Genomic DNA, 15,895 nt, shown 5'->3' on the forward strand with positions numbered 1-15,895 from the left:
TTCTAGTGATACTGCTGTAGGGGGTTCTAGTGATACTGCTGTAGGGGGTTCTAGTGATACTGCTGTAGGGGTTCTAGTGATACTGATGTAGGGGTTCTAGTGATACTGCTGTAGGGGTTCTAGTGATACAGCTGTAGTGGTTCTAGTGATACTGCTGTAGGGGTTCTAGTGATACTGCTGTAGGGGGTTCTAGTGATACTGCTGTAGGGGGTTCTAGTGATACTGCTGTAGGGGGTTCTAGTGATACTGCTGTAGGGGTTCTAGTGATACTGCTGTAAGGGTTCTAGTGATACTGCTGTAGGGGTTCTAGTGATACTGCTGTAGGGGTTCTAGTGATACTGCTGTAGGGGTTCTAGTGATACTGCTGTAGGGGTTCTAGTGATGCTGATGTAAGGGTTCTAGTGATGCTGTAAGGGTTCTAGTGATACTGCTGTAGGGTGTTCTAGTGATACTGCTGTAGGGTGTTCTAGTGATACTGCTGTAGGGGTTCTAGTGATACTGCTGTAGGGGTTCTAGTGATACTGATGTAGGGGTTCTAGTGATACTGCTGTAGGGTGTTCTAGTGATACTGCTGTAGGGTGTTCTAGTGATACTGCTGTAGGGGTTCTAGTGATACTGATGTAGGGGTTCTAGTGATACTGATGTAGGGGTTCTAGTGATACTGATGTAGGGGTTCTAGTGATACTGCTGTAGGGGTTCTAGTGATACTGCTGTAGGGTGTTGTAGTGATACTGCTGTAAGGGTTCTAGTGATACTGATGTAGGGGTTCTAGTGATACTGCTGTAAGGTGTTCTAGTGATACTGCTGTAGGGGTTCAAGTGATACTGATGTAGGGGTTCTAGTGATACTGATGTAGGGGTTCTAGTGATACTGCTGTAGGGGTTCTAGTGATACTGCTGTAGGGGTTCTAGTGATACTGTTGTAGGGGTTCTAGTGATACTGCTATAGGGGTTCTAGTGATACTGCTGTAGGGGTTCTAGTAATACTGATGTAGGTGTTCTAGTGATACTGCTGTAGGGGTTCTAGTGATACTGATGTAGGGGTTCTAGTGATACTGCTGTAGGGGTTCTATCGATACTGCTGTATGGGTTCTAGTGATACTGATGTAGTGCAAATATAGTGCATTACATAGTGAAAACCCCTACAACAGTATCACTAGAACCCCTACAGCAGTATCACTATAACCCCTACATCAGTATCACTAGAACCCCTACAGCAGTATCACTAGAACCCCTACAGCAGTATCACTAGAACACCTACAGCAGTATCACTAGAACCCCTACAGCAGTATCACTAGAACCCCTACAGCAGTATCACTAGAACCCCTACAGCAGTATCACTAGAACCCCTACAGCAGTATCACTAGAACACCCTACAGCAGTATCACTAGAACCCCTACATCAGTATCACTAGAACCCCTACAGCAGTATCACTAGAACACCCTACAGCAGTATCACTAGAACCCTCTACAGCAGTATCACTAGAACCCCTACATCAGTATCACTAGAACCCCTACAGCAGTATCACTAGAACACGCTACAGCAGTATCACTAGAACACCCTACAGCAGTATCACTAGAACTGCTACATCAGTATCACTAGAACCCCTACATCAGTATCATTCGAACCCCTACATCAGTATCACTAGAACCCCTACAGCAGAATCACTAGAACACCCTACAGCAGTATCACTAGAACACCCTACAGCAGTATCACTAGAACCCCTACAGCAGTACCACTAGAACCCTTACATCAGCATCACTAGAACCCCTACAGCAGTATCACTAGAACCCCTACAGCAGTATCACTAGAACCCCAACAGCAGTATCACTAGAACCGCTACAGCAGTATCCCTAGAACCCCCTACAGCAGTATCACTAGAACCCCCTACAGCAGTATCACTAGAACTCCCTACAGCAGTATCACTAGAACCCCTACATCAGTATCACTAGAATCCCTACAACAGTATCACTAGAACCCCTACATCAGTATCACTAGAATCCCTACATCAGTATCACTAGAACTCCCTACAGCAGTATCACTAGAACCCCTACATCAGTATCACTAGAATCCCCACAACAGTATCACTAGAACCCCTACATCAGCATCACTAGAATCCCTACATCAGTATCAATAGAACCCCCAGACAGAGACACGTCAGTAGTCCCTAGACTCTGATCCACACCAGAGAGAGACACGTCAGTAGTCCCTAGACTCTGATCCACACCAGACAGAGACACGTCAGTAGTCCCTAGACTCTGATCCACACCAGACAGAGACACGTCAGTAGTCCCTAGTCTCTGATCCAGACAGAGACACGTCACTAGTCCCTAGTCTCTGATCCACACCAGACAGAGACACGTCAGTAGTCCCTAGACTCTGATCCACACCAGACAGACACACGTCAGTAGTCCCTAGACTCTGATCCACACCAGACAGAGACACGTCAGTAGTCCCTAGACTCTGACCCACACCAGACAGACACACGTCAGTAGTCCCTAGACTCTGATCCACACCAGACAGAGACACGTCAGTTGTCCCTAGACTCTGATCCACACCAGACAGACAGCAGAGACACGTCAGTAGTCCCTAGTCTCTGATCCACACCAGACAGAGACACGTCAGTAGTCCCTAGACTCTGATCCACACCAGACAGAGACACGTCAGTAGTCCCTAGACTCTGATCCACACCAGACAGAGACACGTCAGTAGTCCCTAGACTCTGATCCACACCAGAGAGAGACACGTCAGTTGTCCCTAGACTCTGATCCACAACAGACAGACAGCAGAGACACGTCAGTAGTCCCTAGACTCTGATCCACACCAGACAGACACACGTCAGTAGTCCCTAGACTCTGATCCACACCAGACAGAGACACGTCAGTAGTCCCTAGACTCTGATCCACACCAGACAGAGACACGTCAGTAGTCCCTAGACTCTGATCCACACCAGACAGAGACACGTCAGTAGTCCCTAGACTCTGATCCACACCAGACAGAGACACGTCAGTAGTCCCTAGTCTCTGATCCACACCAGACAGACACACGTCAGTAGTCCCTAGACTCTGATCCACACCAGACAGAGACACGTCAGTAGTCCCTAGTCTCTGATCCACACCAGACAGAGACACGTCAGTAGTCCCTAGACTCTGATCCACACCAGACAGAGACACGTCAGTAGTCCCTAGACTCTGATCCACACCAGAGAGACACACGTCAGTAGTCCCTAGACTCTGACCCACACCAGACAGAGACACGTCAGTAGTCCCTAGACTCTGATCCAGACAGAGACACGTCAGTAGTCCCTAGACTCTGATCCAGACAGAGACACGTCAGTAGTCTAATGGCCCTGTGAACTACCTCCCTACGTGCCCTGGTCAAATATACAGAACTCAATGCAGTACTAGTGTACCTGTGCTCCATCCCAAACAGCGAATGGTTATATGACAATTACCTCTACTGTATGAGTAAATGGTACATACATGCCTCATAATAGTCTCCTACCTGGTATTCTCTGTCCATGGATGGAGGGGGGGGCAAGGACATGAGGGATGGGAGGCCTTGGTCGTCAGCAGGTGGCGGAGGTGGTGGGGGGTAGTCCCCTAAAACACACAGATACCATAAGAGTTAGTTATACCTCTGAGCTGCTCAATCATATTCACAAACATATGGCTTGTGTCTGAAATGGCAGCCTATCTCTTTATAGGGCACAACTTATGACCAGATCCCAAAGGGACAAGTCATGACAAAAAACAATCATGTAAATATGACTGGCAGGCAGGGAGAGAGAGAGAGAGAGAGAACGAGAGAGAGAGAGAGAATGAGAGAGAGAGAGAGAACGAGAACGAGAGAGAACGAGAGAGAGAGAGAGAACGAGAGAACGAGAGAGAGAACGAGAGAGAGAGAACGAGAGAGAGAGAGAACGAGAGAGAGAGAGAGAGAGAGAGAATGAGAGAGAGAGAGAACGAGAGAGAGAGAGAGATAGAGAGAATGAGAGAGAGAGAGAACGAGAGAAGGAGAGAGAACGAGAGAAGGAGAGAGAACGAGAGAGAGAGAACGAGAGAGAGAGAGAGAGAGAGAGAACAAGCAAGAGAGAGAACGAGAGAGAGAGAGAGAGAACGGGAGAGAGAGAGAGAGAGAGAGAATGAGAGAACAAGATAGAGAGAGAATGAGAGAACAAGATAGAGAGAGAATGAGAGAACAAGCGAGAGAGAGAACGGGAGAGAGAGAGAGAGAGAGAATGAGAGAACAAGATAGAGAGAGAATGAGAGAACAAGCGAGAGAGAGAACGAGAGAGAGCGAGAGAGAATGAGACAGTGAGAGAGAGAACGAGAGAGAGAGAGAGAGATAATGAGAGCGAGAACGAGAGAGACAACGAGACAGCGCTAGACACTAATCACCCAACACCATCAGATTGACAAACATAATTGCAACAGTTCAGTCTAACTAAGGGTCTCTAATCTGGAGTTAGCTAGCATGTGTTCTGCTTGAGATGGAAGATGTAAACACTGTGTTACTAACAGTCCTGCCAGGAGAAACAAGCCAACTAGAACACGTCTGAAGTCTTCACTAATCCAACCAACCACATGTTCCAGCAAGGATGAGAAGTAACATGCCAAACTACATTTCTATTTGGCTCCTCTTCTCGCTGTAGGACAAACGGTACACTATTCCACCAATTCAGTGCACTAGTTTTGAGCGGAGCCCAAGGCACTACATAGGGAACCATTTGGGATGTAAACCGAGGACTTGAGATTGAATCATGTGAACGTGTACTTCTAAGTACCCAACCAGACATGAGCTTTGCAAATTAAAGGCTTCTACTCGAACGTAATGGGAATTTGTGTGCAATGTTAAGACTTTGATGAGTCCTGTTCAGAAATTCCATTTGCTTTTTACCCCCCCCCCCCCCCCCCCCCACCGCCCCTAACCCCCCACTCCCTGCTCGCTTCTGCTTTTATCTGTTTTCATTAGAATCTAATTGATGTCATCAATGTAGTTTATACTGAGTCTCCTGACAAATTAATTAAGCATTTTTGTTGTCGTTAGTCAGTTGGACTAAAATAAAATAAAACTACCTCACTGCACAGTAGCCTTGCAAAATGGGGTACATGTCTGTGTCTTGTAGCCTGCAAAATGGGGTACATGTCTGTGTCTTGTAGCCTGCAAAATGGGGTACATGTTTGTGTCTTGTAGCCTGCAAATGGGGTACATGTCTGTGTCTTGTAGCCTGCAAAATGGGGTACATGTCTGTGTCTTGTAGCCTGCAAAATGGGGTACATGTCTGTGTCTTGTAGCCTGCAAAATGGGGTACATGTTTGTGTCTTGTAGCCTTGCAAAATGGGGTACATGTCTGTATCTTGTAGCCTGCAAAATGGGGTACATGTCTGTGTCTTGTAGCCTGCAAAATGGGGTACATGTTTGTGTCTTGTAGCCTGCAAAATGGGGTACATGTCTGTGTCTTGTAGCCTGCAAAATGGGGTACATGTCTGTGTCTTGTAGCCTGCAAAATGGGGTACATGTTTGTGTCTTGTAGCCTGCAAAATGGGGTACATGTCTGTGTCTTGTAGCCTGCAAAATGGGGTACATGTCTGTCTCTTGTAGCCTTGCAAAATGGGGTACATGTCTGTGTCTAGTAGCCTGCAAAATGGGGTACATGTCTGTGTCTTGTAGCCTGCAAAATGGGGTACATGTTTGTGTCTTGTAGCCTGCAAAATGGGGTACATGTCTGTGTCTTGTAGCCTGCAAAATGGGGTACATGTCTGTGTCTTGTAGCCTGCAAAATGGGGTACATGTTTGTGTCTTGTAGCCTTGCAAAATGGGGTACATGTCTGTATCTTGTAGCCTGCAAAATGGGGTACATGTCTGTGTCTTGTAGCCTGCAAAATGGGGTACATGTTTGTGTCTTGTAGCCTGCAAAATGGGGTACATGTCTGTGTCTTGTAGCCTGCAAAATGGGGTACATGTCTGTGTCTTGTAGCCTGCAAAATGGGGTACATGTTTGTGTCTTGTAGCCTGCAAAATGGGGTACATGTCTGTGTCTTGTAGCCTGCAAAATGGGGTACATGTTTGTGTCTTGTAGCCTGCAAAATGGGGTACATGTCTGTGTCTTGTAGCCTGCAAAATGGGGTACATGTCTGTGTCTTGTAGCCTGCAAAATGGGGTACATGTTTGTGTCTTGTAGCCTGCAAAATGGGGTACATGTCTGTGTCTTGTGCAATCCAACGTTGTTGCTGAAATGTTGAGCACAACATTAAGCATTACCTGTGGGTGTGTAAAGGAGGGAGGGAGGGAGGGAGGGAGGGAGGGAGGGAGGGATGGATGGATGGAGGGATGGAGGGCTCCATGTGAATGGTTTATGTAATGACCTCCTGACCTCCAACTGGTTAAAACTCCTGAGAGACAGAGCAGCTAAAGCAACGTGGAAGCGAAGAAGAAAACGCTCCTCACCTCTCGTCCCCCCTCCCCCACCCTCCCTCCCTGACACTAACATCTCTCTGTCCACCCACCCTCCCTCCCTGAGTTGGGGCTGACACGAAATGAATACATCAAGTTCCCATGTACATCTCTCTCAAACATCAAAGTTGTTTTGGGATGTATTATTTCAGGAAACATGAAAGATGTTCATGTTTTTTAGAGAGATGCATGTTTTATTGAAAAGGTTTAATGTGGAGCAGGAAGGGAGAAGAGATGAGGAGGATGGAGGTCAGGGGTCAATAAGCAACCTCCCTCCGTCCTAAAGCACTATTTTAGACCAGGGCTGGCTACCTATTCCCTATATAGTGCACTACTTTAGACTGGGGCTGGCAATCTATTCCCTATATAGTGCACTACTTTAGACCGGGGCTGGCACCCTATTCCCTATATAGTGCACTACTTTAGACCGGGGCTGGCACCCTATTCCCTATATAGTGCTAGGGGTTTGACCTGACTCTGTAGTGGGTGTTAGGGGTTTGACCTGACTCTGTAGTGGGTGTTAGGGGTTTGACCTGACTCTGTAGTGGGTGTTAGGGGTTTGACCTGACTCTGTAGTGGGTGTTAGGGGTTTGACCTGACTCTGTAGTGGGTGTTAGGGGTTTGACCTGACTCTGTAGTGGGTGCTAGGGGTTTGACCTGACTCTGTAGTGGGTGCTAGGGGTTTGACCTGACTCTGTAGTGGGTGGTAGGGGTTTGACCTGACTCTGTAATGGGTGCTAGGGGTTTGACCTGACTCTGTAGTGGGTGTTAGGGGTTTGACCTGACTCTGTAGTGGGTGTTAGGGGTTTGACCTGACTCTGTAGTGGGTGTTAGGGGTTTGACCTTACTCTGTAGTGGGTGCTAGGGGTTTGACCTTACTCTGTAGTGGGTGCTAGGGGTTTGACCTGACTCTGTAGTGGGTGTTAGGGGTTTGACCTGACTCTGTAGTGGGTGCTAGGGGTTTGACCTGACTCTGTAGTGGGTGCTAGGGGTTTGACCTGACTCTGTAGTGGGTGCTAGGGGTTTGACCTGACTCTGTAGTGGGTGCTAGGGGTTTGACCTGACTCTGTAATGGGTGCTAGGGGTTTGACCTGACTCTGTAGTGGGTGCTAGGGGTTTGACCTGAATCTGTAGTGGGTGTTAGGGGTTTGACCTGACTCTGTAGTGGGTGTTAGGGGTTTGACCTGACTCTGTAGTGGGTGTTAGGGGTTTGACCTGACTCTGTAGTGGGTGTTAGGGGTTTGACCTGACTCTGTAGTGGGTGCTAGGGGTTTGACCTGACTCTGTAGTGGGTGCTAGGGGTTTGACCTGACTCTGTAGTGGGTGTTAGGGGTTTGACCTGACTCTGTAGTGGGTGTTAGGGGTTTGACCTGACTCTGTAATGGGTGCTAGGGGTTTGACCTGACTCTGTAGTGGGTGTTAGGGGTTTGACCTGACTCTGTAGTGGGTGTTAGGGGTTTGACCTGACTCTGTAATGGGTGCTAGGGGTTTGACCTGACTCTGTAGTGGGTGTTAGGGGTTTGACCTTACTCTGTAGTGGGTGCTAGGGGTTTGACCTGACTCTGTAGTGGGTGCTAGGGGTTTGACCTGACTCTGTAGTGGGTGTTAGGGGTTTGACCTGACTCTGTAGTGGGTGCTAGGGGTTTGACCTGACTCTGTAGTGGGTGCTAGGGGTTTGACCTGACTCTGTAGTGGGTGCTAGGGGTTTGACCTGACTCTGTAGTGGGTGCTAGGGGTTTGACCTGACTCTGTAATGGGTGCTAGGGGTTTGACCTGACTCTGTAGTGGGTGCTAGGGGTTTGACCTGACTCTGTAGTGGGTGTTATGGGTTTGACCTGACTCTGTAGTGGGTGTTAGGGGTTTGACCTGACTCTGTAGTGGGTGTTAGGGGTTTGACCTGACTCTGTAGTGGGTGTTAGGGGTTTGACCTGACTCTGTAGTGGGTGTTAGGGGTTTGACCTGACTCTGTAGTGGGTGCTAGGGGTTTGACCTGACTCTGTAGTGGGTGCTAGGGGTTTGACCTGACTCTGTAGTGGGTGTTAGGGGTTTGACCTGACTCTGTAGTGGGTGCTAGGGGTTTGACCTGCCTCTGTAGTGGGTGCTAGGGGTTTGACCTGACTCTGTAGTGGGTGTTAGGAGTTTGACCTGACTCTGTAGTGGGTGCTAGGGGTTTGACCTGACTCTGTAGTGGGTGCTAGGGGTTTGACCTGACTCTGTAGTGGGTATTAGGGGTTTGACCTGCCTCTGTAGTGGGTGTTAGGGGTTTGACCTGACTCTGTAGTGGGTGTTAGGGGTTTGACCTGACTCTGTAGTGGGTGCTAGGGGTTTGACCTGACTCTGTAGTGGGTGCTAGGGGTTTGACCTGACTCTCTGTAGTGGGTGCTAGGGGTTTGACCTGACTCTCTGTAGTGGGTGCTAGGGGTTTTACCTGACTCTGTAGTGGGTGCTAGGGGTTTGACCTGACTCTGTAGTGGGTGCTAGGGGTTTGACCTGACTCTGTAGTGGGTGCTAGGGGTTTGACCTGACTCTGTAGTGGGTGCTAGGGGTTTGACCTGACTCTGTAGTGGGTGATAGGGGTTTGACCTGACTCTGTAGTGGGTGCTAGGGGTTTGACCTGACTCTGTAGTGGGTGCTAGGGGTTTGACCTGACTCTCTAGTGGGTGCTAGGGGTTTGACCTGACTCTCTAGTGGGTGCTAGGGGTTTGACCTGACTCTGTAGTGGGTGCTAGGGGTTTGACCTGACTCTGTAGTGGGTGTTATGGGTTTGACCTGACTCTGTAGTGGGTGTAATGGGTTTGACCTGACTCTGTAGTGGGTGTTAGGGGTTTGACATGACTCTGTAGTGGGTGTTAGGGGTTTGACCTGCTTTGTAGTGGGTGCAACGGGTTTAACTTGACTCTGTAGTGGGTGCTAGGGGTTTGACCTGACTCTGTAGTGGGTGCTAGGGGTTTGACCTGACTCTGTAGTGGGTGCTAGGGGTTTGACCTGACTCTGTAGTGGGTGCTAGGGGTTTGACCTGACTCCGTAGTGGGTGCTAGGGGTTTGACCTGACTCTGTAGTGGGTGCTAGGGGTTTGACCTGACTCTACAGTGGGTGCTAGGGGTTTGACCTGACTCTGTAGTGGGTGCAAGGGTTTGACCTGACTCTGTAGTGGGTGCTAGGGGTTTGACCTGACTCTGTAGTGGGTGCTAGGGGTTTGACCTGCCTCTGTAGTGGGTGCTAGGGGTTTGACCTGACTCTGTAGTGGGTGCTAGGGGTTTGACCTGACTCTGTAGTGGGTGTTAGGGGTTTGACCTGACTCTGTAGTGGGTGCTAGGGGTTTGACCTGACTCTGTAGTGGGTATTAGGGGTTTGACCTGCCTCTGTAGTGGGTGCTAGGGGTTTGACCTGACTCTGTAGTGGGTGCTAGGGGTTTGACCTGACTCTGTAGTGGGTGATAGGGGTTTGACCTGACTCTGTAGTGGGTGATAGGGGTTTGACCTGACTCTGTAGTGGGTGATAGGGGTTTGACCTGACTCTGTAGTGGGTGCTAGGGGTTTGACCTGACTCTGTAGTGGGTGCTAGGGGTTTGACCTGACTCTGTAGTGGGTGTTAGGGGTTTGACCTGACTCTGTAGTGGGTGCCAGGGGTTTGACCTGACTCTGTAGTGGGTGTTAGGGGTTTGACCTGACTCTGTAGTGGGTGCTAGGGGTTTGACCTGACTCTGTAGTGGGTGTTAGGGGTTTGACCTGACTCTGTAATGGGTGCTAGGGGTTTGACCTGACTCTGTAGTGGGTGTTAGGGGTTTGACCTTACTCTGTAGTGGGTGCTAGGGGTTTGACCTTACTCTGTAGTGGGTGCTAGGGGTTTGACCTGACTCTGTAGTGGGTGTTAGGGGTTTGACCTGACTCTGTAGTGGGTGCTAGGGGTTTGACCTGACTCTGTAGTGGGTGCTAGGGGTTTGACCTGACTCTGTAGTGGGTGATAGGGGTTTGACCTGACTCTGTAGTGGGTGATAGGGGTTTGACCTGACTCTGTAGTGGGTGCTAGGGGTTTGACCTGACTCTGTAGTGGGTGCTAGGGGTTTGACCTGACTCTGTAATGGGTGCTAGGGGTTTGACCTGACTCTGTAGTGGGTGCTAGGGGTTTGACCTGACTCTGTAGTGGGTGTTATGGGTTTGACCTGACTCTGTAGTGGGTGTTAGGGGTTTGACCTGACTCTGTAGTGGGTGTTAGGGGTTTGACCTGACTCTGTAGTGGGTGTTAGGGGTTTGACCTGACTCTGTAGTGGGTGTTAGGGGTTTGACCTGACTCTGTAGTGGGTGCTAGGGGTTTGACCTGACTCTGTAGTGGGTGTTAGGGGTTTGACCTGACTCTGTAGTGGGTGCTAGGGGTTTGACCTGCCTCTGTAGTGGGTGCTAGGGGTTTGACCTGACTCTGTAGTGGGTGCTAGGGGTTTGACCTGACTCTGTAGTGGGTGTTAGGGGTTTGACCTGACTCTGTAGTGGGTGCTAGGGGTTTGACCTGACTCTGTAGTGGGTATTAGGGGTTTGACCTGCCTCTGTAGTGGGTGTTAGGGGTTTGACCTGACTCTGTAGTGGGTGTTAGGGGTTTGACCTGACTCTGTAGTGGGTGCTAGGGGTTTGACCTGACTCTGTAGTGGGTGCTAGGGGTTTGACCTGACTCTCTGTAGTGGGTGCTAGGGGTTTGACCTGACTCTCTGTAGTGGGTGCTAGGGGTTTTACCTGACTCTGTAGTGGGTGCTAGGGGTTTGACCTGACTCTGTAGTGGGTGCTAGGGGTTTGACCTGACTCTGTAGTGGGTGCTAGGGGTTTGACCTGACTCTGTAGTGGGTGCTAGGGGTTTGACCTGACTCTGTAGTGGGTGATAGGGGTTTGACCTGACTCTGTAGTGGGTGCTAGGGGTTTGACCTGACTCTGTAGTGGGTGCTAGGGGTTTGACCTGACTCTCTAGTGGGTGCTAGGGGTTTGACCTGACTCTCTAGTGGGTGCTAGGGGTTTGACCTGACTCTGTAGTGGGTGCTAGGGGTTTGACCTGACTCTGTAGTGGGTGTTATGGGTTTGACCTGACTCTGTAGTGGGTGTAATGGGTTTGACCTGACTCTGTAGTGGGTGTTAGGGGTTTGACATGACTCTGTAGTGGGTGTTATGGGGTTTGACCTGACTCTGTAGTGGGTGCTAGGGGTTTGACCTGACTCTGTAGTGGGTGTTATGGGTTTGACCTGACTCTGTAGTGGGTGTAATGGGTTTGACCTGACTCTGTAGTGGGTGTTAGGGGTTTGACATGACTCTGTAGTGGGTGTTATGGGGTTTGACCTGACTCTGTAGTGGGTGCCAGGGGTTTGACCTGACTCTGTAGTGGGTGCTAGGGGTTTGACCTGACTCTGTAGTGGGTGCTATGGGTTTGACCTGACTCTGTAGTGGGTGTTAGGGGTTTGACCTGACTCTGTAATGGGTGTTAGGGGTTTGACCTTACTCTGTAGTGGGTGCTAGGGGTTTGACCTTACTCTGTAGTGGGTGCTAGGGGTTTGACCTGACTCTGTAGTGGGTGTTAGGGGTTTGACCTGACTCTGTAGTGGGTGCTAGGGGTTTGACCTGACTCTGTAGTGGGTGCTAGGGGTTTGACCTGACTCTGTAGTGGGTGCTAGGGGTTTGACCTGACTCTGTAGTGGGTGCTAGGGGTTTGACCTGACTCTGTAGTGGGTGCTAGGGGTTTGACCTGACTCTGTAATGGGTGCTAGGGGTTTGACCTGACTCTGTAGTGGGTGTTATGGGTTTGACCTGACTCTGTAGTGGGTGTTAGGGGTTTGACCTGACTCTGTAGTGGGTGTTAGGGGTTTGACCTGACTCTGTAATGGGTGTTAGGGGTTTGACCTTACTCTGTAGTGGGTGCTAGGGGTTTGACCTTACTCTGTAGTGGGTGCTAGGGGTTTGACCTGACTCTGTAGTGGGTGTTAGGGGTTTGACCTGACTCTGTAGTGGGTGCTAGGGGTTTGACCTGACTCTGTAGTGGGTGCTAGGGGTTTGACCTGACTCTGTAGTGGGTGCTAGGGGTTTGACCTGACTCTGTAGTGGGTGCTAGGGGTTTGACCTGACTCTGTAGTGGGTGCTAGGGGTTTGACCTGACTCTGTAATGGGTGCTAGGGGTTTGACCTGACTCTGTAGTGGGTGTTATGGGTTTGACCTGACTCTGTAGTGGGTGTTAGGGGTTTGACCTGACTCTGTAGTGGGTGTTAGGGGTTTGACCTGACTCTGTAGTGGGTGTTAGGGGTTTGACCTGACTCTGTAGTGGGTGTTAGGGGTTTGACCTGACTCTGTAGTGGGTGCTAGGGGTTTGACCTGACTCTGTAGTGGGTGCTAGGGGTTTGACCTGACTCTGTAGTGGGTGTTAGGGGTTTGACCTGACTCTGTAGTGGGTGCTAGGGGTTTGACCTGCCTCTGTAGTGGGTGCTAGGGGTTTGACCTGACTCTGTAGTGGGTGCTAGGGGTTTGACCTGACTCTGTAGTGGGTGTTAGGGGTTTGACCTGACTCTGTAGTGGGTGCTAGGGGTTTGACCTGACTCTGTATTGGGTATTAGGGGTTTGACCTGCCTCTGTAGTGGGTGTTAGGGGTTTGACCTGACTCTGTAGTGGGTGTTAGGGGTTTGACCTGACTCTGTAGTGGGTGCTAGGGGTTTGACCTGACTCTGTAGTGGGTGCTAGGGGTTTGACCTGACTCTCTGTAGTGGGTGCTAGGGGTTTGACCTGACTCTCTGTAGTGGGTGCTAGGGGTTTTACCTGACTCTGTAGTGGGTGCTAGGGGTTTGACCTGACTCTGTAGTGGGTGCTAGAGGTTTGACCTGACTCTGTAGTGGGTGCTAGGGGTTTGACCTTACTCTGTAGTGGGTGCTATGGGTTTGACCTGACTCTGTAGTGGGTGATAGGGGTTTGACCTGACTCTGTAGTGGGTGCTAGGGGTTTGACCTGACTCTGTAGTGGGTGCTAGGGGTTTGACCTGACTCTCTAGTGGGTGCTAGGGGTTTGACCTGACTCTCTAGTGGGTGCTAGGGGTTTGACCTGACTCTGTAGTGGGTGCTAGGGGTTTGACCTGACTCTGTAGTGGGTGTTATGGGTTTGACCTGACTCTGTAGTGGGTGTAATGGGTTTGACCTGACTCTGTAGTGGGTGTTAGGGGTTTGACATGACTCTGTAGTGGGTGTTAGGGGTTTGACCTGCTTTGTAGTGGGTGCAACGGGTTTAACTTGACTCTGTAGTGGGTGCTAGGGGTTTGACCTGACTCTGTAGTGGGTGCTAGGGGTTTGACCTGACTCTGTAGTGGGTGCTAGGGGTTTGACCTGACTCCGTAGTGGGTGCTAGGGGTTTGACCTGACTCCGTAGTGGGTGTTAGGGGTTTAACCTGACTCTGCAGTGGGTGCTAGGGGTTTGATATGACTATGTAGTGGGTGCTAGGGGTTTGACCTGACTCTGTAGTGGGTGCTAGGGGTTTGACCTGACTCTACAGTGGGTGCTAGGGGTTTGACCTGACTCTGTAGTGGGTGCTAGGGGTTTGACCTGACTCTGTAGTGGGTGCTAGGGGTTTGACCTGACTCTGTAGTGGGTGCTAGGGGTTTGACCTGCCTCTGTAGTGGGTGCCAGGGGTTTGACCTGACTCTGTAGTGGGTGCTAGGGGTTTGACCTGACTCTGTAGTGGGTGTTAGGGGTTTGACCTGACTCTGTAGTGGGTGCTAGGGGTTTGACCTGACTCTGTAGTGGGTATTAGGGGTTTGACCTGCCTCTGTAGTGGGTGCTAGGGGTTTGACCTGACTCTGTAGTGGGTGCTAGGGGTTTGACCTGACTCTGTAGTGGGTGCTAGGGGTTTGACCTGACTCTGTAGTGGGTGATAGGGGTTTGACCTGACTCTGTAGTGGGTGATAGGGGTTTGACCTGACTCTGTAGTGGGTGCTAGGGGTTTGACCTGACTCTGTAGTGGGTGCTAGGGGTTTGACCTGACTCTGTAGTGGGTGTTAGGGGTTTGACCTGACTCTGTAGTGGGTGCTAGGGGTTTGACCTGACTCTGTAGTGGGTGTTATGGGTTTGACCTGACTCTGTAGTGGGTGTTAGGGGTTTGACCTGACTCTGTAGTGGGTGTTAGGGGTTTGACCTGACTCCGTAGTGGGTGTTAGGGGTTTGACCTGACTCCGTAGTGGGTGTTAGGGGTTTGACCTGACTCCGTAGTGGGTGTTAGGGGTTTGACCTGACTCTGTAGTGGGTGTTAGGGGTTTGACCTGACTCTGTAGTGGGTGCTAGGGGTTTGACCTGACTCTGTAGTGGGTGCTAGGGGTTTGACCTGACTCTGTAGTGGGTGTTAGGGGTTTGACCTGACTCTGTAGTGGGTGCCAGGGGTTTGACCTGACTCTGTAGTGGGTGTTAGGGGTTTGACCTGACTCTGTAGTGGGTGCTAGGGTTTTGACCTGACTCTGTAGTGGGTGCTAGGGGTTTGACCTGACTCTGTAGAGGGTGTTAGGGGTTTGACCTGACTCTGTAGTGGGTGCCAGGGGTTTGACCTGACTCTGTAGTGGGTGCCAGGGGTTTGACCTGACTCTGTAGTGGGTGTTAGGGGTTTGACCTGACTCTGTAGTGGGTGTTAGGGGTTTGACCTGACTCTGTAGTGGGTGCTAGGGGTTTGACCTGACTCTGTAGTGGGTGTTAGGGGTTTGACCTGACTCTGTAGTGGGTGCTAGGGGTTTGACCTGACTCTGTAGTGGGTGCTAGGGGTTTGACCTGACTCTGTAGTGGGTGTTAGGGGTTTGACCTGACTCTGTAGTGGGTGCCAGGGGTTTGACCTGACTCTGTAGTGGGTGCCAGGGGTTTGACCTGACTCTGTAGTGGGTGTTAGGGGTTTGACCTGACTCTGTAGTGGGTGCTAGGGGTTTGACCTGACTCTGTAGTGGGTGTTAGGGGTTTGACCTGACTCTGTAATGGGTGCTAGGGGTTTGACCTGACTCTGTAGTGGGTGTTAGGGGTTTGACCTTACTCTGTAGTGGGTGCTAGGGGTTTGACCTTACTCTGTAGTGGGTGCTATGGGTTTGACCTGACTCTGTAGTGGGTGCAAGGGGTTTGACCTGACTCTGTAGTGGGTGCTAGGGGTTTGACCTGACTCTGTAGTGGGTGATAGGGGTTTGACCTGACTCTGTAGTGGGTGATAGGGGTTTGACCTGACTCTGTAGTGGGTGCTAGGGGTTTGACCTGACTCTGTAGTGGGTGCTAGGGGTTTGACCTGACTCTGTAATGGGTGCTAGGGGTTTGACCTGACTCTGTAGTGGGTGCTAGGGGTTTGACCTGACTCTGTAGTGGGTGTTATGGGTTTGACCTGACTCTGTAGTGGGTGTTAGGGGTTTGACCTGACTCTGTAGTGGGTGTTAGGGGTTTGACCTGACTCTGTAGTGGGTGTTAGGGGTTTGA

At 50.4% G+C, this 15,895-nt stretch overlaps 1 protein-coding gene across 5 annotated transcripts in view; it reads right to left on the minus strand.

Annotated features, from left to right (window-relative positions):
- The window catches only part of LOC129842243 (lipoma-preferred partner homolog), a 650,654-nt gene that overhangs the window by 352,381 nt on the left and 282,378 nt on the right, over nucleotides 1-15,895 (minus strand). For all 5 annotated transcript variants that reach the window (XM_055910714.1, XM_055910711.1, XM_055910715.1 and 2 more), the window contains one exon: nucleotides 3,504-3,601. In XM_055910714.1, coding sequence (XP_055766689.1) covers nucleotides 3,504-3,601 — 98 coding nt within the window. The remainder of the gene's footprint in view (nucleotides 1-3,503; nucleotides 3,602-15,895) is intronic.

The sequence above is a fragment of the Salvelinus fontinalis genome, unplaced genomic scaffold (assembly GCF_029448725.1).
Source record: "Salvelinus fontinalis isolate EN_2023a unplaced genomic scaffold, ASM2944872v1 scaffold_0025, whole genome shotgun sequence".
Lineage (NCBI taxonomy): Eukaryota > Metazoa > Chordata > Actinopteri > Salmoniformes > Salmonidae > Salvelinus > Salvelinus fontinalis.